A 16678-nucleotide genomic window follows, 5' to 3' on the forward strand; every position below is an offset into this window, starting at 1 on the left:
TTTCTAAACCCCAAACTATCCTTGTTAAAATATTTTTTATTTTAAACCCTAAATTACCATAATCACCCTAACACTTAAAAAACTAAATTACCCTCCAACTAAAGTAACGTTAAAACCCTTTATTAAAACCCAAATTATCTTTAGTTATTAAAAGCCTACATAGCTTTTTCTTTTCTTTTTTTAAATTATCAAACAATTAAAAAAAAAACCCAAAATAGTGGTTCGTGTCTAATTTTATCAACAGAAAAATACAATTAAAAAAATGGGTATGTTGATAAAATTAAACACGTACTACTATTTTGGGTTTTTTAATTGTTTGATAAATTTGAAAAAAAAATATTTTTCTAATAACGCAAGACTACCATTGGGTTTTAAAAATATTTTTTATTTTAAACCCTAAATTACCATAATCAGGCTAATTTACATTTTAAAAGCTAGAATTACCCTCAACTTAAAATTTTTGGGGTTTTAAAAACAATAACGTAAAATGTTAAATTTAACCAAAATTAAAAGGGTCTTAAATATATTTTAAGAAAGGGAGGTAAGTGATATTATCCAATTAAGAGGGGGTGTAAGTGCTATTTGTCCAACTAAGATGGGAGGTAAGTGATATTTACATATTCTATCTTCTTGACGAATAGACTTTTACAGGCTAATGAGTGATGCTAAGGCGTACCCTTAAAAACAAATGGAAATGGGGCGTACCAAATCCAAACTCATAAACCTGCCAACCCCAATTGCGCTGTCAAGGAATTATATACTGATTCAATCAGATTTGGCCTGGGAATTATAATCATTTTACTAATCGGTGCCAACTATAACTAGCAGACTATTAAATGACCGAATATTCTTCATACACTATTATTAGTTGCAAGCTTAATAGAGCATATGATGTATTCAGCATAGTTTTCTAGGACTTTCTGTTCGTATCAGATTCGGCTAAACTCTCAAGGTTGAATCTACCATAGAATGAAATTGAAGTTTGAACCTATTTTCAGTATTATTTCTTGAATAATGTACTTCTCCCAAATTAGGTCTCTTTTTCCAGTCCGTGATGCTGAAGTAATTTCTACTAAATTATTCAGGTTTGGAAACTTGTTTACCTTAGAAGGAAGTATGGCAGGTTTTGGATATTTTCAAAAAGCTAACCATCCATGATCCATTCAAGAACCAGGCTATGGATATTTTGATATATCCATTGAAGGAACTTCTCTCTTGTTTACCCCAAAAAAATAACAATAACAATAATTCTCATTTCAATAATTATTCAATGAAGTAACTTCTCTCCTGTTTACACCAGAAAAAAAAAAACCCTTCTCTTTTCAATAATTATATTCTTTGATCTAAGGTAATAAAAATATGGAAAAAAGAATCATCATTCATTCTACCTACTGGAAGTTGAAGTATTCTTGTCGACCAAGTCCGCACCACTAACATATTTGGCAACAAAAGAAATCAGCCTGAAAGGAGCACCAATCAATGGTGCATCTGATAATGGCAGGGGAACATTTTCTTCAGCTTCCGAGGTTGCTGGTGTCTTATTTCCCTGAATTTCACCATCATCCAATGGAACCTGCACAATTTCTTCAGACTCACCAGCTTCATAAGATGCAGGGTAATCTGTTATCTGGATTGCAGTGATGTCACTGATGCCTGTATCTGCATTGTTGGTGCTGCTTATCCTATCTCCCATTTGGATGGTTTCAAAGGATTCCATCCTCTCACCTGATGCAGAAATCTTATCACTGAACTCGGATACATTCTCTGCAATGGTGCCAATTTCTGACACTACAGCTCGATCAAATCCAGCTGTAGAAGAATGTGCAGGTCTTATACTCTGTCGATCAAGCTCAATGTACAGTTCATTCACCTGAACACACACAAAGTACAAGATCAAAATTCAGAAAATTTCAAACAAACAGATCATGTTGTTATGTGAGCAATGCAAGATGCAAATTTATCAGGATAAAAAAGAGCATCTTAGTCCATGAGGCTTCCACTACAGCAGGATCTGAGATGAGCAAGCATACACAGCCTTACATCCATAACCCCACTTCACAGAGAGGATTTTTCCATGTCCATAGCCACGGACCTGATTGTTGCAATAGCATAACAACTGCACTGACGCCTGACCACAACTTAAAATAAGGTAACTACTAAAAGATGGTACACCAAATATTTTGGTTGACCTTGATTTGCCATTACAGCAACAGAACCCATGAAAGCACCTTAAAAGGAAACCTGCACTCACATATATTGTTGGGTTACAATACTCAGAATTCAACCCTCCTCCTTTGAAGAACCCCTCCTCTCTAGGTTCACTCCATTCGATCCAAGTGATAGTCCATTGTATTCATCCTAGACGCCGTTGACCCTAGAGTCCTACATTCCCTCTACTAAAACTCCTAAATTTTTGAAGTCATCCACTGAAGCCCAAACTTTAAACAGTCCCTCATTAGTACTCTAGTCCCCATTCCCAAAAGTGAAATCCCAATCACAGACCTAAAAAGCCCTAAACACTTCCAAGATATCCACTTTCCCCTCATGTGACCCCTTCTTAACTATAGATTTTGACAGCATCCACCCTTCTCTCTGAAGCCCTCATTCAAGGCTGGAGATCACAATCACATATAAAGATGAATTGTTAAATCAGAGGAGAAAAAGGAAGAGAGAAAAATTCAGATAGATGTCACTGTTTGTTATATTTTTGTAAGGGGGAGATTGCAATTCGAGCAATTTTCCTGACAAAAAAGAGAGTATCCCTGATGCGGCAGCCCTCGCCTGGCTGGATCAACAAAAGCCACTCTAGAGACCCAAACCAAGGCCTGCTCTTAAACCAGCTTGCTAGTCTCGCAAGAACTGGTAGTTTGATTAGGAAGCACTATTACTTTGATAATTTTATAAATCAGAAGAGCAAGTGAGCTGTCCACGTTTATTGGATAAGATTCTATGTGGAGGGCACTCTAATGAAGCATTCCCATGCCTAGTCGTCTGCAATGGAATTATTGGATTTACTCCCGTTTTCAAAAAATAAATAAATAAAGGTTACAACACACAAATCAAAGATCAGTATTTATATTGCTATTTTTCTAGAAAGTGAGGAAAACATGATTAGATTTACCAGTGATAAGAAGGCTTAAGAAAACCAACTCTTATCTTTTATGAAGATATTTACAACTATAAATGATACATGACTAATAACAATCTTAAGTACACAATATTATGACACCCATGAGAAAGAACCACTAAATGATTTCTGGAAATAGCACTGTTTGAATAAGTAAGCACATGGTAGGAAAACTGACGAGATCACATGAAATATCTTGCCCCTTCCTTTTAGCAAAGATGAGATGATATGCTTAGCCAGATAGGGGCTCGAGCCTCAACCCCCAAATTGAAATTTTGATGTTTGGATTATCATCTGAACTTTGTAAATTGAACTATGAACATGCATAATGTATTAGACTTGTTTGATTTTAACCCTTGAACATTAATGTATGAATGCATTTGTGTACAATTGGCCATCTTAAGGTTTCACTTCAGTGCTAACGGTTTCCAACTTGGGTTCCCAAGTAGAACTCATATTCATACTATTTTTTAATAAATTATTTAGAATTTCAACCACAAATGACCCCTAATACCCCTTGAGTTGGAGCCTCGAGTCGGGGTAAAAAATTCCACCAACTCAACAAGCCAACTCACTTATTAAAGTTGGCGAGATGAGCCTCGAAATTGAGATCTTGAAACATGAGCTGATTGGCCAGCAATGGCCAGCAAAAGTATTTGTCGTTACATAAGTAACTAGTAAGATGGATAATCATCATTTCAGCTTTACTTTTGCCCCAACTGAGATTAAATCACATCCAAGATAACCAAATAAATGCTTTACACTAAATGGCTTTTGTTTGTACAACATAATCCAATTATCACCGCCAAACAGTGGCACAGATAGGCCTAACAAGGACTAATTGTCTGCTATTTGTTCAACAATGCTTTGGACTAATGGTTTTCCTTGCAATTCTAGGTCTTTTCAACCTAGGTTGGTCCTTAGAGGTTAATGATCACATGCATGATGTCCCAAATGGAAATTGAATGACCAACCTAGGATCATGACAGTTCTAATAAAGATGTTCACTTTCTTCCAATAAAGATGTTCACAAACTACTACCATGACAATGACATTGCGCTACCTTTACAACAAGTTGTGCATTTTCAGCAATCAGTTTCTCAACTAGTACATGGCCCGCTTCTATCTGAGCTTTCAAATCCTCGTGTTCAGATACATGCTGCAAAGATCCATAAAAAGTTATCAGAGATAAAAACTTCCTAAAAAGACAATTGGCACATAAAAACAAAGAGCAAAAGCAGTGATTCACCAAAAAAAATTCAAAAAAAAAAAGAAAAAGAAAAAAGAAACAGAGTAAATCCAGTTCATTGGGCAGTATACAAATGAAGAATTCTGCTCATCTTGCAATTCTTATATTCTTCTTCCCAGGGAACTTCACCAAAGATCTTAATTGCTACCATCATCTCTTAACTAAATGGTTTCTTTCATTGAGGTCATTTTTCTAAGTTGAAGGATGGCCTATATAATTCGCAACTCAACTCATTTCACCGTCATCCAACTAAATGAGGTCACTACATGAATCCTTTTTCTTCAGTAAGTGCCATCCAAACCCCTACTTGTTACTAGCCTGAAGCTATGCATGTCATTCTGACAGGTTATTCAGAAACCAGCTAATCTTTATGCTCATAACCACATCCATGAAAAAAATTTTGGGGAAAGAATGTGCAAGGCTGTTAGCAGTTTCCATTTGTTGCTCAAGTCCAGGGGTAATTTTTTAAGCACATCATCCCACAGGACCCATAGAATGCTCTTCCTCATTGACGTTAACCATTTCTAGGGGCAGCACAGGGCCTAGGGTTGCTCCACCAAACCCTACAGCCCTAATTCCACCAGGGGTAAATTTGGGGAAAGAATGTTCAAGGCTGTTAGCAGTTTCCATTTGTTGCTAAAGTCCAGGGGTAATTTTTTAAGCACATCATCCCACAGGACCCATAGAATGCTCTTCCTCATTGACGTTAACCATTTCTAGGGGCAGCACAGGGCCTAGGGTTGCTCCAGCAAACCCTACAGCCCTAATTCCACCAGGGGTATATTGGTCACTTTTGTAATCTTTCACTGAGTCCAAGTTAAGGTATAATAGGGTCATATGTTTGTGGGACCTTGGGTCTACTTTTATTTTTGAATTTGAGTCTTTAGTTTGCAAGTTATTAAAGAGTCCTTATTAGAGTGGCTCGGCTCTCATGATCCGATCGGTCTAAAAGGGCACGGCACGTTATGAGCCGGCGATCTTTGAAAAAAGAAAGGAGCTTCGAATGGACTGAAGCAGGCGGGGATTCCTAGTTTGTGAAGGAATCCATTAGGGTTGTCCTATCCTTTCAAGGAATCTACATCTACTCCTAGAATTCAAATTGGAACTCTCTAGGGTAAGTCATAAAGGTTCCTTCTGTGAGTTGAAGCATTAGGAGTTTTAGTTAGCATTGGGTTGCAAGTTAGGGTGCAGGTTTGATTTCTTTCTTAAGTTGAGTGTTGGTCTAATTTCTTTCAATAGGCTATAAATAAGGCTTCAAACCTTGTAAACAGCAGCATAATTTGATGATTATGAATGAGATTTGGAGGCACTCAAGGGAGATTGTGGGCTCCTAGAGGAGCCTGCGGCTATTTCAGATTCATGTTCTGCAGTTTTTCTGGAATTACAGCATACAATTTCAAGTCCCAAGTAAGTTTAAACTCCCTCCCCAACGCCAGTCCCCTTCCTTGCACTCTTTTTTCTCCTGCAGTTTTCCTCTCTCCTTAAACCCTATTTCTTCAACCTCAGCCCCTCCACTCCATCATAGGATTAAATCTGGCGCCTCCCTTGCGGCAGCCTAAGGAAGCCACCCCTTCTACCATCAGTTAATCCCCCACCGGGCCCACCCTTCCGTAACCCTGAACTGTAATAACAGCTCCTCCTCCTTACCCTTTCTTCTTACCTGCGGCAGCTTAGGATTTTCCAGAAAATTAATAAACCAGAATTTACCCAATCCCTTAAACCCTAGATTCCCTATATCTTCTAAACCTTAACCCAATACCCTCACCCTTTTACGATTAGCTTCCCCATCCGATTACTCACACTCGATTCCAACCCCCATCCCTTTTCTTAATCTAAACCCTAGAAAATTCTGCAAATTCGATCTTCTTCAATAGAAACCCTAGCCCTAGAATTTTCAAAGCCTTACATCTCCCTCATCCTTCATCCAAACCCATTATCCTTTTAGGTTTAGCTTTCCTACCACCTAATTGACACTCGACCTTGCCCTAGCTTGATCCAAACCCGAGAAACCCTAATTCCTGTCAAACTCTAGATTTCAAAACCCTACATCATCAAATTCAATTTTGAAATTACAATTGCAGCAAAGTTTCAAACCCTTAAACATAAAACTATATACCCTACCTATACATACCTAGAATCTACCCAAAACCCATCCATTGAAGGTGTTTACAGCCCTAGAAGATTGCTCTTCTCAGGGAAGAGTATCTTGGAATAAGCCTAGATCTAGGGCATTATTACAACTAACCAAACCCTACATCCTAGTTCACATCACTCATACTGTAACAACCCCCAGGATTCTAACCTAGGATTCATATTGCAGGTCCAAATACCCAAAGGTCAAGCCGGAATAAACTATGGAGTATCCGGATTGAAGTCCCAATCCATATCCTAAATCCATGGATCTAGATTCTGCTAATGAAGAACCTGCCATTTTGGGAACTCGACGGAGATCCTTTGGAAACCTTGATGGACTGGGAAAATGGATCACCAATTCGGAGTCAAGTGATTGAAGATGTCCGGAATCAAGGTAAAGACACGCCCACATGTTGTTTAGGGTTAGGTTTGAGTTGGGGATCAACCAGTTGAGCAAAGCACCCAAATACTAAAAAGTACTAGGGGGCGGTTGTTTAAGGCAGTTGATTGATCAACCAACCGCCCCAAGCAGCCACCCAGATTTGCTTGCGGGAATTAAAGCCTATTTTGCTCCAGACCTCTATATATAGCCAACCATGTCTTATTTACTTAATATGATATTCGCGGAGGCTATTGTGGACGGTTAGGAGTCAGAGAGCACATGTTGGAAGGTGAATGAAGCATGATTTACAAGGAAGATCCAATCCCTCGTCAGTTTAGTGAATCATTCGGAGGTAAGTTGATATCATACTCACTATACCCTTTCCTTTCCTCTTAGAATAGTGTGAATCCTTCTTCCATGGTTCTATAGTTAGTTATTTATGATGGTTCTATTCCTCCATCAGTGATCTTGATTGGATCATGTCCGAAAACAGATCCTTACGTCCGAATAAAGGATTGATCTGATTGAAGGAGATGATGTGGTTAATGAATCATTAAATTTTTAGGGTTTTGGTTTGTGTTAGTGTTGTGAGCTCCTTAAAGACGAAATTTGGATTTAGATTATTCAAAAATTGGATTGAAATTGGGAGATCAAAAGTCAGAATTTCGGACTTATGATGTTGTCTGGAATATGGGCGATCACTTATGGCGATCGATTGCCCACCAACTGCCATAAGCGACCGGCTAGGTCACAGCATCCCCAGTCAAGTTGGTTGTTGCTCTGTTTTAACTTATATCTTTAATGTATTTTTATAACCCTATTCTAGGTAGCCTTTGAAGTTCTCTGGACTTTCTAATTGTGATGTTCAGTTGCAACTAGAGTAATTTTTACGCTTCTACAAGTAAGCTGGTAAGGATACATTCTTTACATATATGTACTAACATAATCCATAATGAATTATTATATCTTTGAATGCATTTGCAATTTTGTGACTTGCTGTAATAGTAGGTTCATATGATTCATGAATAATTATGTATTGTGAATGATGATGACATGTACTTCAATTGCTATGTAATGCTAGATGCTTAATTCGATGATGGTTGATGAAGTGATGTAACTATGGTGGAGGGTATCTTTGTTGGGTATCCATTATTTGGGATATCAGGGGTTGTGGTATGGGATACAGCTTATTGATGACCCCAGCACTATCATGGTTGTTGGATGACATACCTATGAAGTCTAGATTGCATGGCTAGGAACCCATACATGCTACTACCCTTGGGTATTGAAGCCGAATGACTCGTGATGACGGTGATTTGACTCTATCTCGTCTTGTAGCGATAGCCAGTCCATAAGGAGATTCAGTGGTCCACTGTTGATCATGCATTGATAGAGTTGCATATTTTAAGGTTGGGCTCATAGGTGTCCAAGGAGCGACCGGGAGTCATAAGGGGACATAAGAGTATCTGCCCCAACAATATATGGATTACCATAATGTTAGGGAATGGAGTCCAACAGAGGTAGCCAATCCGTAAGGATTCTCATTCCTAGGTAGAGAAGGATATTAAACCGAGTTGATTGGTGCCACAGGGGAAGTATCTGGACTACATGTAGTATGTCACCATATGACATTGCATTGGATTAGAAACCCTGACATGCACCAATACTCATGCCAATGGTCGTGGTGAGAGAGTGTAGACCTAAACCCTAGCCATGGTTAATTGACAAGGATTGAACCGAGATCCCAACAGAGGTAACCAGTCTGTGAGGGATCAAAGTAACTAGACCTACCCAGAGGAGGGCTGGAGTTATATCTTAAAGCATGTCTTCCACTTAAAGACTTGCATAGTTAGATTTATAGTTGCATCCAAATACTTGCATATCATTCTATATATATGTTGTTTACCATGATACAATGTCGATATGTATGTGAGACGTGTTTCCTTACTAAGTTCATCATAACTCATTCCTTTTTGTGCGTTGAATTTAATTATATCGATGGGTATATTGGATCAGAAGAAATTCCGTGTGACTGAAATGATTCTAGTGAAGACGTTATGGAGGCACCAACGGGAAGTGGAGATATATGCCCCTAAGCAACATGCTGATGCTTGGAGTGCACTTACAGCACCCATTGATAGCAGGAGGAGGTAGATAGTGCGTCATTTTGAGAAATCAATGGAGGAAGGTTAGATGACTCCCTTTATTGCAAAAGTTAAGGAAAAGACCATCGCCCTTGAGAGAACTAAAAGAAACAATCCAAATTAACTTAACTTTTGCTTTGGCTGAACTCTATCAATTTTGGAGTAATTACTTTATTCTGTTTTCTTTGATATATCCCTTTTGAGTATTGGACTCAGGTAATTCCTTTTATTTAATTATTTAGATTATTCTTACTTTTGATTGTTATTAAGTGCATTTATTATCATTGATGGTAAACCATGGATCTTGTGACTGTGAATCACACCCACGAGTTGTCGAGCAGGACCGATACCGGCGGGTGGAGTGTGACACATACTATCAATTTCATTTACTGATCAGTTCTAAGGTGACAACAACAACATTCTTTGTACCAAGACTTGCTTAAATGATTTCCATTATGAGTAGGCTTTGTAATGACTTTGAACTCTCTCTACTTCAACTGACAACCTTCATTGTGCAGGTCAATGTATTCCCACTACTCATGTTTATAAATGTTAGGCTCACTCTGAATTCTGAAATGCATTTGTAGTTTTGTAATCTTTAGGACTAATCAATTCACTAAGAGCACAGATGCACCATACTGGATTAACCAAGCTCCATCCATTTACCCAACGTTTTTCACCTATATAGAGGGTATTCTTCCTAATGCAATGGGAAGTCTTTTACATCACATAAGGACATAAGCATTATTACAGGATGCCCTTGGATACCTTCTCCATTCAATAGATTGGGCAGGTCAGCTGGGTAGGTCCCATAGGGAATGCTTAGAGTTTCTTTTCTAGATATGCCCTTGGATACTTTTTCCTGTTCACTGAATTGACCAGGGGACTAGGAATCAATAATTATCCCAATGCAATCTCTGGTTTTTAATGAGCAACAGAATTCAACTTGTCCTTAAAAACTAGGAAAGTCTTCAAAATAACCAGAAAACTTGTTAAAAATGAAAGACGATCAACTAGGCACACACACAAGAAGCATGAGACCTGCACCGCAACAATCTTTTCCTAGACAGTACCCAGTACTCTCATAGTGGTCAGAAAGTATACAGCAAACACAGTTTGGAAAAGAGCCCCACATATCAACTGAAAATCTCAGGCAAAGTACTTCTGTCAAAAGTATGAACCTAGTGTATGAAAGGTCCCACCTCCACCATATGTATTGAATATGCATCTAAAATACAGATAGACTACAAAAATGGAACACCTAAGATCATCAAAGAGTCATTAGGCTCAAAGCAATATAACTAGTAATTGGGATTGGACACAAAATCCTGCATTGTCACTACGCTCAGAAATGCCAATATAATACATTGATTAGATACAGACTTCAACCTAACAACCTTGGATAAAACTAATAGTGGTTGGTCCATACAGCATAAAAAAGGGTGTATCCAGTGCATGACGATCCCACCAGCAACTTGGGAAGGGTCAAAATGCAGGCAGCCTTAACCCTGCCTCGCATGGAGGGTTTTTCATGAGTTGACACCAGCCAACCACTAAGCCACAATGGAGCAACCTCACCATTAGTCCATACAGATCAATCAGATGCATATTAAGTTCAACCAGGTTAGCCATCAGACAACCATGAAAAATCCAAAATGAATCTAGAAAGATTCCCTTGTCAGTTTGAGAAGACCTGGACCCCCCCCCCTCCCCCATGGGGTTTGGTTCAGCTCTAGTAATTACTAAGAGTTGGCATGGCTAAACATCTTTAGGATACCTGTAGCACAGCTCACATTTACTCATTACACACAAGAAGACAGAAGACATAAGTAGCTCTGCCAGTTGAAGGAATCAAACCTTTGTCATCTTTATATTTGAGGATGCAGAAAACGAAGTCTCCCTTTTGAGTTCATGTTGCTGAATCTGTGACTGAAGAGAAGAGATGGTCTCCATCAAATGCTGCTTTTCTTGTACAAGTCTAGCCCTAGATTCTTCCAACTCCTTCACCTGCCAGGCTTCGTTTTTAATATCTATATCAGAAACAAAGACAACTATGAAGGCTTACTGAGGAAAGAATAGGATGGACATAGTGGCATAACCTAAACTTCAAATAATGTAAAAGGAAACCAAACAGCTGAATTTCTTAAAATAGTGGACAAATATGACCAAAGAGAAACCTTTGAATGTACGTACAGTTTTTTGTGAACCATCAGCTGAATAAATTAGTAATTCATATGGGACAAGACCGTTGTGGCCCCTCTACTTTATGGACCTTGGGTTCCTTAGACTGAAATCTGGTTTCCTTAGACTCTTGCTTGATTGGATTTCTGAGACCAGCAACTTAGGCTTCCAGAAAAAACCCATCCTTCATGTAATAGCCAAGGTCCAGGTAGATTTCAAGTATGTCAGACGAGCAGGACCTGACAGTTGGATGGGTAATACCAACTGGTGTTCACGGTAGCTTCCATAAAACAGATATAAAACACCTTATACTTGGAAAAACTCATGAACAAATATCCATTTATGTCATTAGGTCTGACTGAAAGGACCAGACAGAAATGATTAGTATTTGTTTTCAGACATACACGAATGAATTCCAACATGTGAGCCTGAGTTGTTTCTTTGTTTCCATGAGAGTTGAGCAGATATGTCAATCCGGTGGGGGAGGAGAGATAGCTCAAGGGATGAACTAGAATAAACTACACTCCTGGACAGCTTTCATTTTCTCTTTAAAAGAAATAACAGATTCAGGGTTCTGGAGTCAATTAATACCGTAAATTTGATTTCAACTATACTAGGGAAAATAATGCACCTAGACACTGAGAATGACTGGATAAGCTGACTAAATTCGTGGCTCCTTTTTGTCAAGGATCTCCTTAGGGCCACCTAGGCAGCAGGCGACTTCCTAGTTCAAGATGACAACACTCCTTGTTTGCTGCAAGTAAGTCACCTGCCTTAGATGCCATGGTATCCACTTATGTCCTTGTGACATCATGCCTTGTACCACATCAAATTTTTAACACTTATGCCTTATTCTTAGTTTCTTCATAGTTGGTCATTATTAACATAATTATGACGTATCGCACTGGTATGGCCCATAAAGTGCATATGAGCAAAATATTATAAACTTATCATTGTTATACTACAACATAGTTCTTTATCTCAATCAGAACTGAAAGTCTGAAACTTTAATCCAAGATATCTGTGCTTTTGACAGAAACTGAGATGAAAGCTTGAGTTTATACTATCTTGTACCCAGTTTCATCCACATTTTGTACATTTTGAGAGTTTCAACTGGAAAAAATACCACTTCTCAACCAGCCCTATCAACTTTTTTGACCAGTCCATGACAGATTAAGTTTCCCCCACAAAATGTCAGGAGATCTCACACCAGGGTCAAAAAAAAATTTTACACCCTTGCTTGCCACCTAGTGTTCCTCCTTCAACTTTAAAGCCTAGCTTAGATAAACATGCTAGAATTCACTAAAGCCTAAAAGGTAAAGCAAAAAGCTGTCTAGACTGAGAATTGACCAGAAACCATCTAACTCAGGCCAAATTGGAACCAGGAAAGCAGGCACTACAATGGATAAAATTAAGGTAGAAGTTCCACAATCAACAATGGTCTGGGACCACAATTTTGCACAAACAATTGAATCCACTCTTGGGTTTCCAGTGCTACTACCTGTTCCTGTAGCCGGATCTTGTCTTGATTCAGTGTATCAATTCTTTCCCTCATTGAGTTCTGTAGAATAAGAACAAACATCAGACTCTTGATAAGGACTGGGCATGCAATTATAAGAACACAAGCAAAGTTCAGTTTCCAGCATAGAGATAGAAACAATTTCATGGGGGACAAGAAACTAAAAAGTCATCAAAATGAACCCCCCCCCCCCCCCCAAAAAAAAAAAAAAAAGAAATTCCTTTCTGGATCAATACACCTTTTCTCAACTTCTGGTTGTTTCATCTATCACCAGCTTGAATATCATTATATTGGCTAATTTTTTATGCGACAGAAATGTAGTTGTAAATTTAGCACCATGGATACACAAATATTAATGGACCATTGAAAACAAACTAGGAGTATGAAGAGTCAATGGTTCTTTCTAGAAGTTATCAGCAAATAAACAAAGGTTAGAAAAGTACCGTTTTTAGGGTATAAGAGGCATTTTCATCTGATAACTCTTCAACTTTTGACTCTAAACTAGCCTGCATATCATTAAACTATCAAATCAAAAACATCACAAGAATCTCAAAGCTATCCATATTAAGCAATGAAAAATTAGAAAATATTTCCAGTTAAAACATCATTGTCCCAGATCTTCAGCAAACTAGAAACTTTAACCTATTAAGAGATGCTAAAGTGTACAGTATAGCAAAAGTGACAGTAATTACCTCCTTTTGGAGCCATGAATCTTTTTCATTTTGCAAGTTCATGATTTTCTTCTCCAAATCAACCTGTAGATCATCGAGATGGCTAAATAACCTATAGAACCTTTTGCTGCACATCTACTTTCATTCTAAACACCCTATAAAATTTAAAGTCTTGAGTGTGTAACTCATGTCAAAAGCAAACAAGGTGCATATAAAAGGTTATCACTTATCAGGCCCATTGGTCGGCCAACAACATGCTCCTCCCTGCCCTAACATTTACAAATAGTTGAGGAAGGAACAGTACCTCTCTTTGGATAAAGGAATCATTTTCACTTTGCAATTGTTTGATTTTCTTGTCCAGACCAGCCTGTAAAACTGACAAAGGGTTAGGTTTGTGTAGCAAATCCAGTTGTAAATAAACCAGGGTTAAACAATCCATCTTAAATCTCAATTGAGAGAGAGAGAGAGAGAGAGAGTCATTCGGGGGGCAAAAAAAAGACCCCCAAAGACAACCACCCAAGACACTATTACAACAGCATCCCAACACAACAGCTCAACTAAAAAGGTTTGGCCACATGGAAATTTCACTCTCCAATCTGCTCAATTTGAAGTCATACAAGGAGCATGGTCTAGGCTAAGCATGTCCTTCTTTATCACTTCTCCCATGGTTGTCTTTAGCCATTCTCCAGATATTTTGTCCCTACAATCCGAATCAGGTAGCTCTTCCAATTTGGGGCATCTGAAGGTCTCTTTTGAATATGGCCATGCTGTCTCAATCATTCTCTAATATGGTCATTCTATACTTTATACTACATGGTTTTACCACATATCCATATCAAAAAACTCATTTTTGCTTGGCCAACAGCTTGCCCCTCCCAGCCCCTACATATTCAAATCGTCAAATTGTTGAGGAAGAAGTGAAGAACTATACCTCTCTTTGGATGAAGGTATCATTTTCACTTTGCAATTGTTTGATTTTCTCGTCTAGACTAGCCTGTAAAACAGACAAAGGGTTAGATTTGTGCAGCAGACCAGTTGTATTTGTCGCAATTTAACATCAGTAACCGTCAAAATTATGCTTCACTGACTCCGGTTCAGGGGAAAACCAAGGTTAAACAATCTATCTCATATTTCAATTAGAGAGAGAGAGAGAGAGAATCATTAGGGGGAAAGAGTAAAACAGCATCCAAACACAATAGCCCACATGGAAATATCACCCTCCAATCTGCTCAATTTGAAGTCATACAAGGAGCAAGGCCTAAGTTGAGAATGTCTTTCATCACCACTACTCCTATGGTTATCTTTAGCCGGTCTCCAATTTTCTCCCTCAATCTAAATCAGATAGTTCTTTCAATTTAGGGCATTTGAAGGTCTCTGTTGAATATGACCATGCCAACTCAATGACTCTATGTTTATCATGTAATGAAGCAACTAACAACCTAGCTCTAATATGGTCATTCTAAACTTTAAACTACATGGTTTTACCACATATCACATCAAAACTTCATCTTTGCAATGCCAGGTTTGTTTGAGTGACACTTCTTCAAAGCCAGTATTCCTCTCTGCACGTTATTGCTCGTTTAATGTCAATCTTAAAAAGTTATCTTTTCAGCAATCCAGGGATATGCCAATCACACAAAACTCTGAACATGCTTCTACAACCACCCACCCCATTTTAGTAACTCATCAAGTCATCTAGCTATGTATAATTATAAATATGCAACACAACGCACTTGTCACACCACAACAAGACCAGCTAAATTTATATGAGCAGAAAAGATGTATGAATCATGGCAATAAAAATCAGAACTTACTCTTACCAAACCATCATGTTGATCTCTGTCCAGCTGTACATTTGTTTCCGCCAGTCCAGCAGTTTGAACAGTCACATCCCCAGAAATTTGGTTGCCGTTGTTATGTTCTTTAGAATCTACATGATTATGCTCCAAAGAAGTTGTTGCTCCAACACCATCAGACACATCGTCAGCAGCTTTAGTTTGCTTGTTTTTCTTCTTCTTATTCTTCCTTTTCTTTTTATCTTCCTCCATCAGTTTATTGAGGAATAAAAATTACGCCTAACCACACAGACTCCTAAGACCATATCTCCGCCGATTCACCTGCCAAAAATCCAACAGGTACCTCATCATATTCTACAGATTGGCGAATGTGATATCTGCCAATAATGAACTCAAGAAGCATACGGATCTGGATATAATAAACACCTAAAATCCATGAAAGTGAGTTGTTGCCAAAATCGACGGTGTTTGTTCATAAAACCAAATGGTTAAGTAAGATCACATTGAAACCAATTCAACGTCAGATCAAAAACTATCTTCAAAGAGATGCTTAGAACTACAAACTCAGTATCCTCGATTACGTTTTCGATGCCAAACATTCCGTTTGTTGGATTCGAGATCGAACATTAGAAAGCAATGGACATAGAAATCAGGAAACTGGTGAAGATTTGTCAGATTTCTAGATCTAGAATAACCTCCTAAACCATTATATAAAAATTCCAACTTTTCTTCGTCGACTGATAATAAATCCAGTGTTAGCTATTGTAAAAACGATGAATAACAAAACGAATCGAATCAGATACACACCTGCAGATCCAAAGTGATCGCCAAACAACGATTTAGCTCTCTTTTCTGGTAGAAAATGATTTAGCTACTTTTTGGTTTAGTATCCAATTTGCAGGTTTCTGAGGGTTTTTGATTTGAAAATAAAACGGAGGTTGGAATGAAACAGAGATTCAAGCTCTGAATCCAAATGACGACAAAGAGATTTGTAAGTTCGTAACGGCTCTGTCTTCCCTTTCACTCGTCTTCGGAGGTTCGGTTGATCGCCACCGTTCAAATTACCCATCTTGGAATCCCAACCGTGCCTTACAAGTCTTGAATGGAGTCGGCCCCAAAAAGGCCCTTACAATCGGACCGTTCTATTAACAACCAGAATTTGGGTCGGCCATCGAACCAGACCAATCGAATTGATTCCATTTAATTTCGAGATATTACCATTTCCTTATAATACATTTTTTTTTTTATTAGAGAGGGCAGAAATTGAGTCCCGGAGAAGCAATTCGTGAATCCATAACAAACGTGTCCCACAAGTAAATTCTGTTCTTTCAAACGCCAAAAAAAAAGAAAAAAAAATTCTATGCCTTGAGCCAGATCTGGGCTCCCTTTCCCTCTACTCAAAGGTCCCAATACTAGCCAGATCTGGGCTCCCTTTCAATTTAGGGCATTGCTCAATCAATTTCCTTCATAAATTTT

At 38.3% G+C, this 16678-nt stretch overlaps 1 protein-coding gene across 2 annotated transcripts; it reads right to left on the reverse strand.

Annotated features, from left to right (window-relative positions):
• Nucleotides 1-925: 925 nt before the first annotated feature.
• Nucleotides 926-16183, reverse strand: LOC149023225 (Mitochondrial ATP synthase D chain-related protein). Of its 2 annotated transcripts, none has more exons than XM_089143774.1 (10): nucleotides 16010-16183; nucleotides 15221-15523; nucleotides 14338-14400; nucleotides 13711-13773; nucleotides 13428-13490; nucleotides 13179-13241; nucleotides 12718-12777; nucleotides 10893-11042; nucleotides 4191-4286; nucleotides 926-1870 (listed from the first exon to the last, which is right to left on the reverse strand). In XM_089143774.1, the coding sequence occupies exons 2-10, from the start codon at nucleotides 15452-15454 to the stop codon at nucleotides 1385-1387; spliced, it is 1278 nt and encodes a 425-aa protein (XP_088999900.1). In that variant the 5' UTR covers nucleotides 15455-15523; nucleotides 16010-16183; the 3' UTR covers nucleotides 926-1384. The 2 variants fall into 2 exon arrangements, with proteins under 2 accessions (XP_088999900.1, XP_088999901.1); XM_089143775.1 differs by having other exon boundaries at nucleotides 927-1870; nucleotides 15227-15523.
• Between the last annotated feature and the right edge of the window lie 495 nt (nucleotides 16184-16678).

This window comes from Hakea prostrata, chromosome 2 (genome assembly GCF_041222555.1).
Source record: "Hakea prostrata isolate BN-2017 chromosome 2, UWA_Hpros_2, whole genome shotgun sequence".
Lineage (NCBI taxonomy): Eukaryota > Viridiplantae > Streptophyta > Magnoliopsida > Proteales > Proteaceae > Hakea > Hakea prostrata.

Coding starts and splice junctions, on each gene's coding strand:
- LOC149023225 (XM_089143774.1), bottom strand. CDS start 15,454: ATGGAGGAAGATAAAAAGAAAAGGAAGAATAAGAAGAAGAAAAACAAG. Junction 13,491..13,710: donor ATTCCTTTATCCAAAGAGAG/GTACTGTTCCTT, acceptor GATGATCTACAG/GTTGATTTGGAGAAGAAAAT. Junction 1,871..4,190: donor ATGCACAACTTGTTGTAAAG/GTAGCGCAATGT, acceptor GTGTGTGTTCAG/GTGAATGAACTGTACATTGA.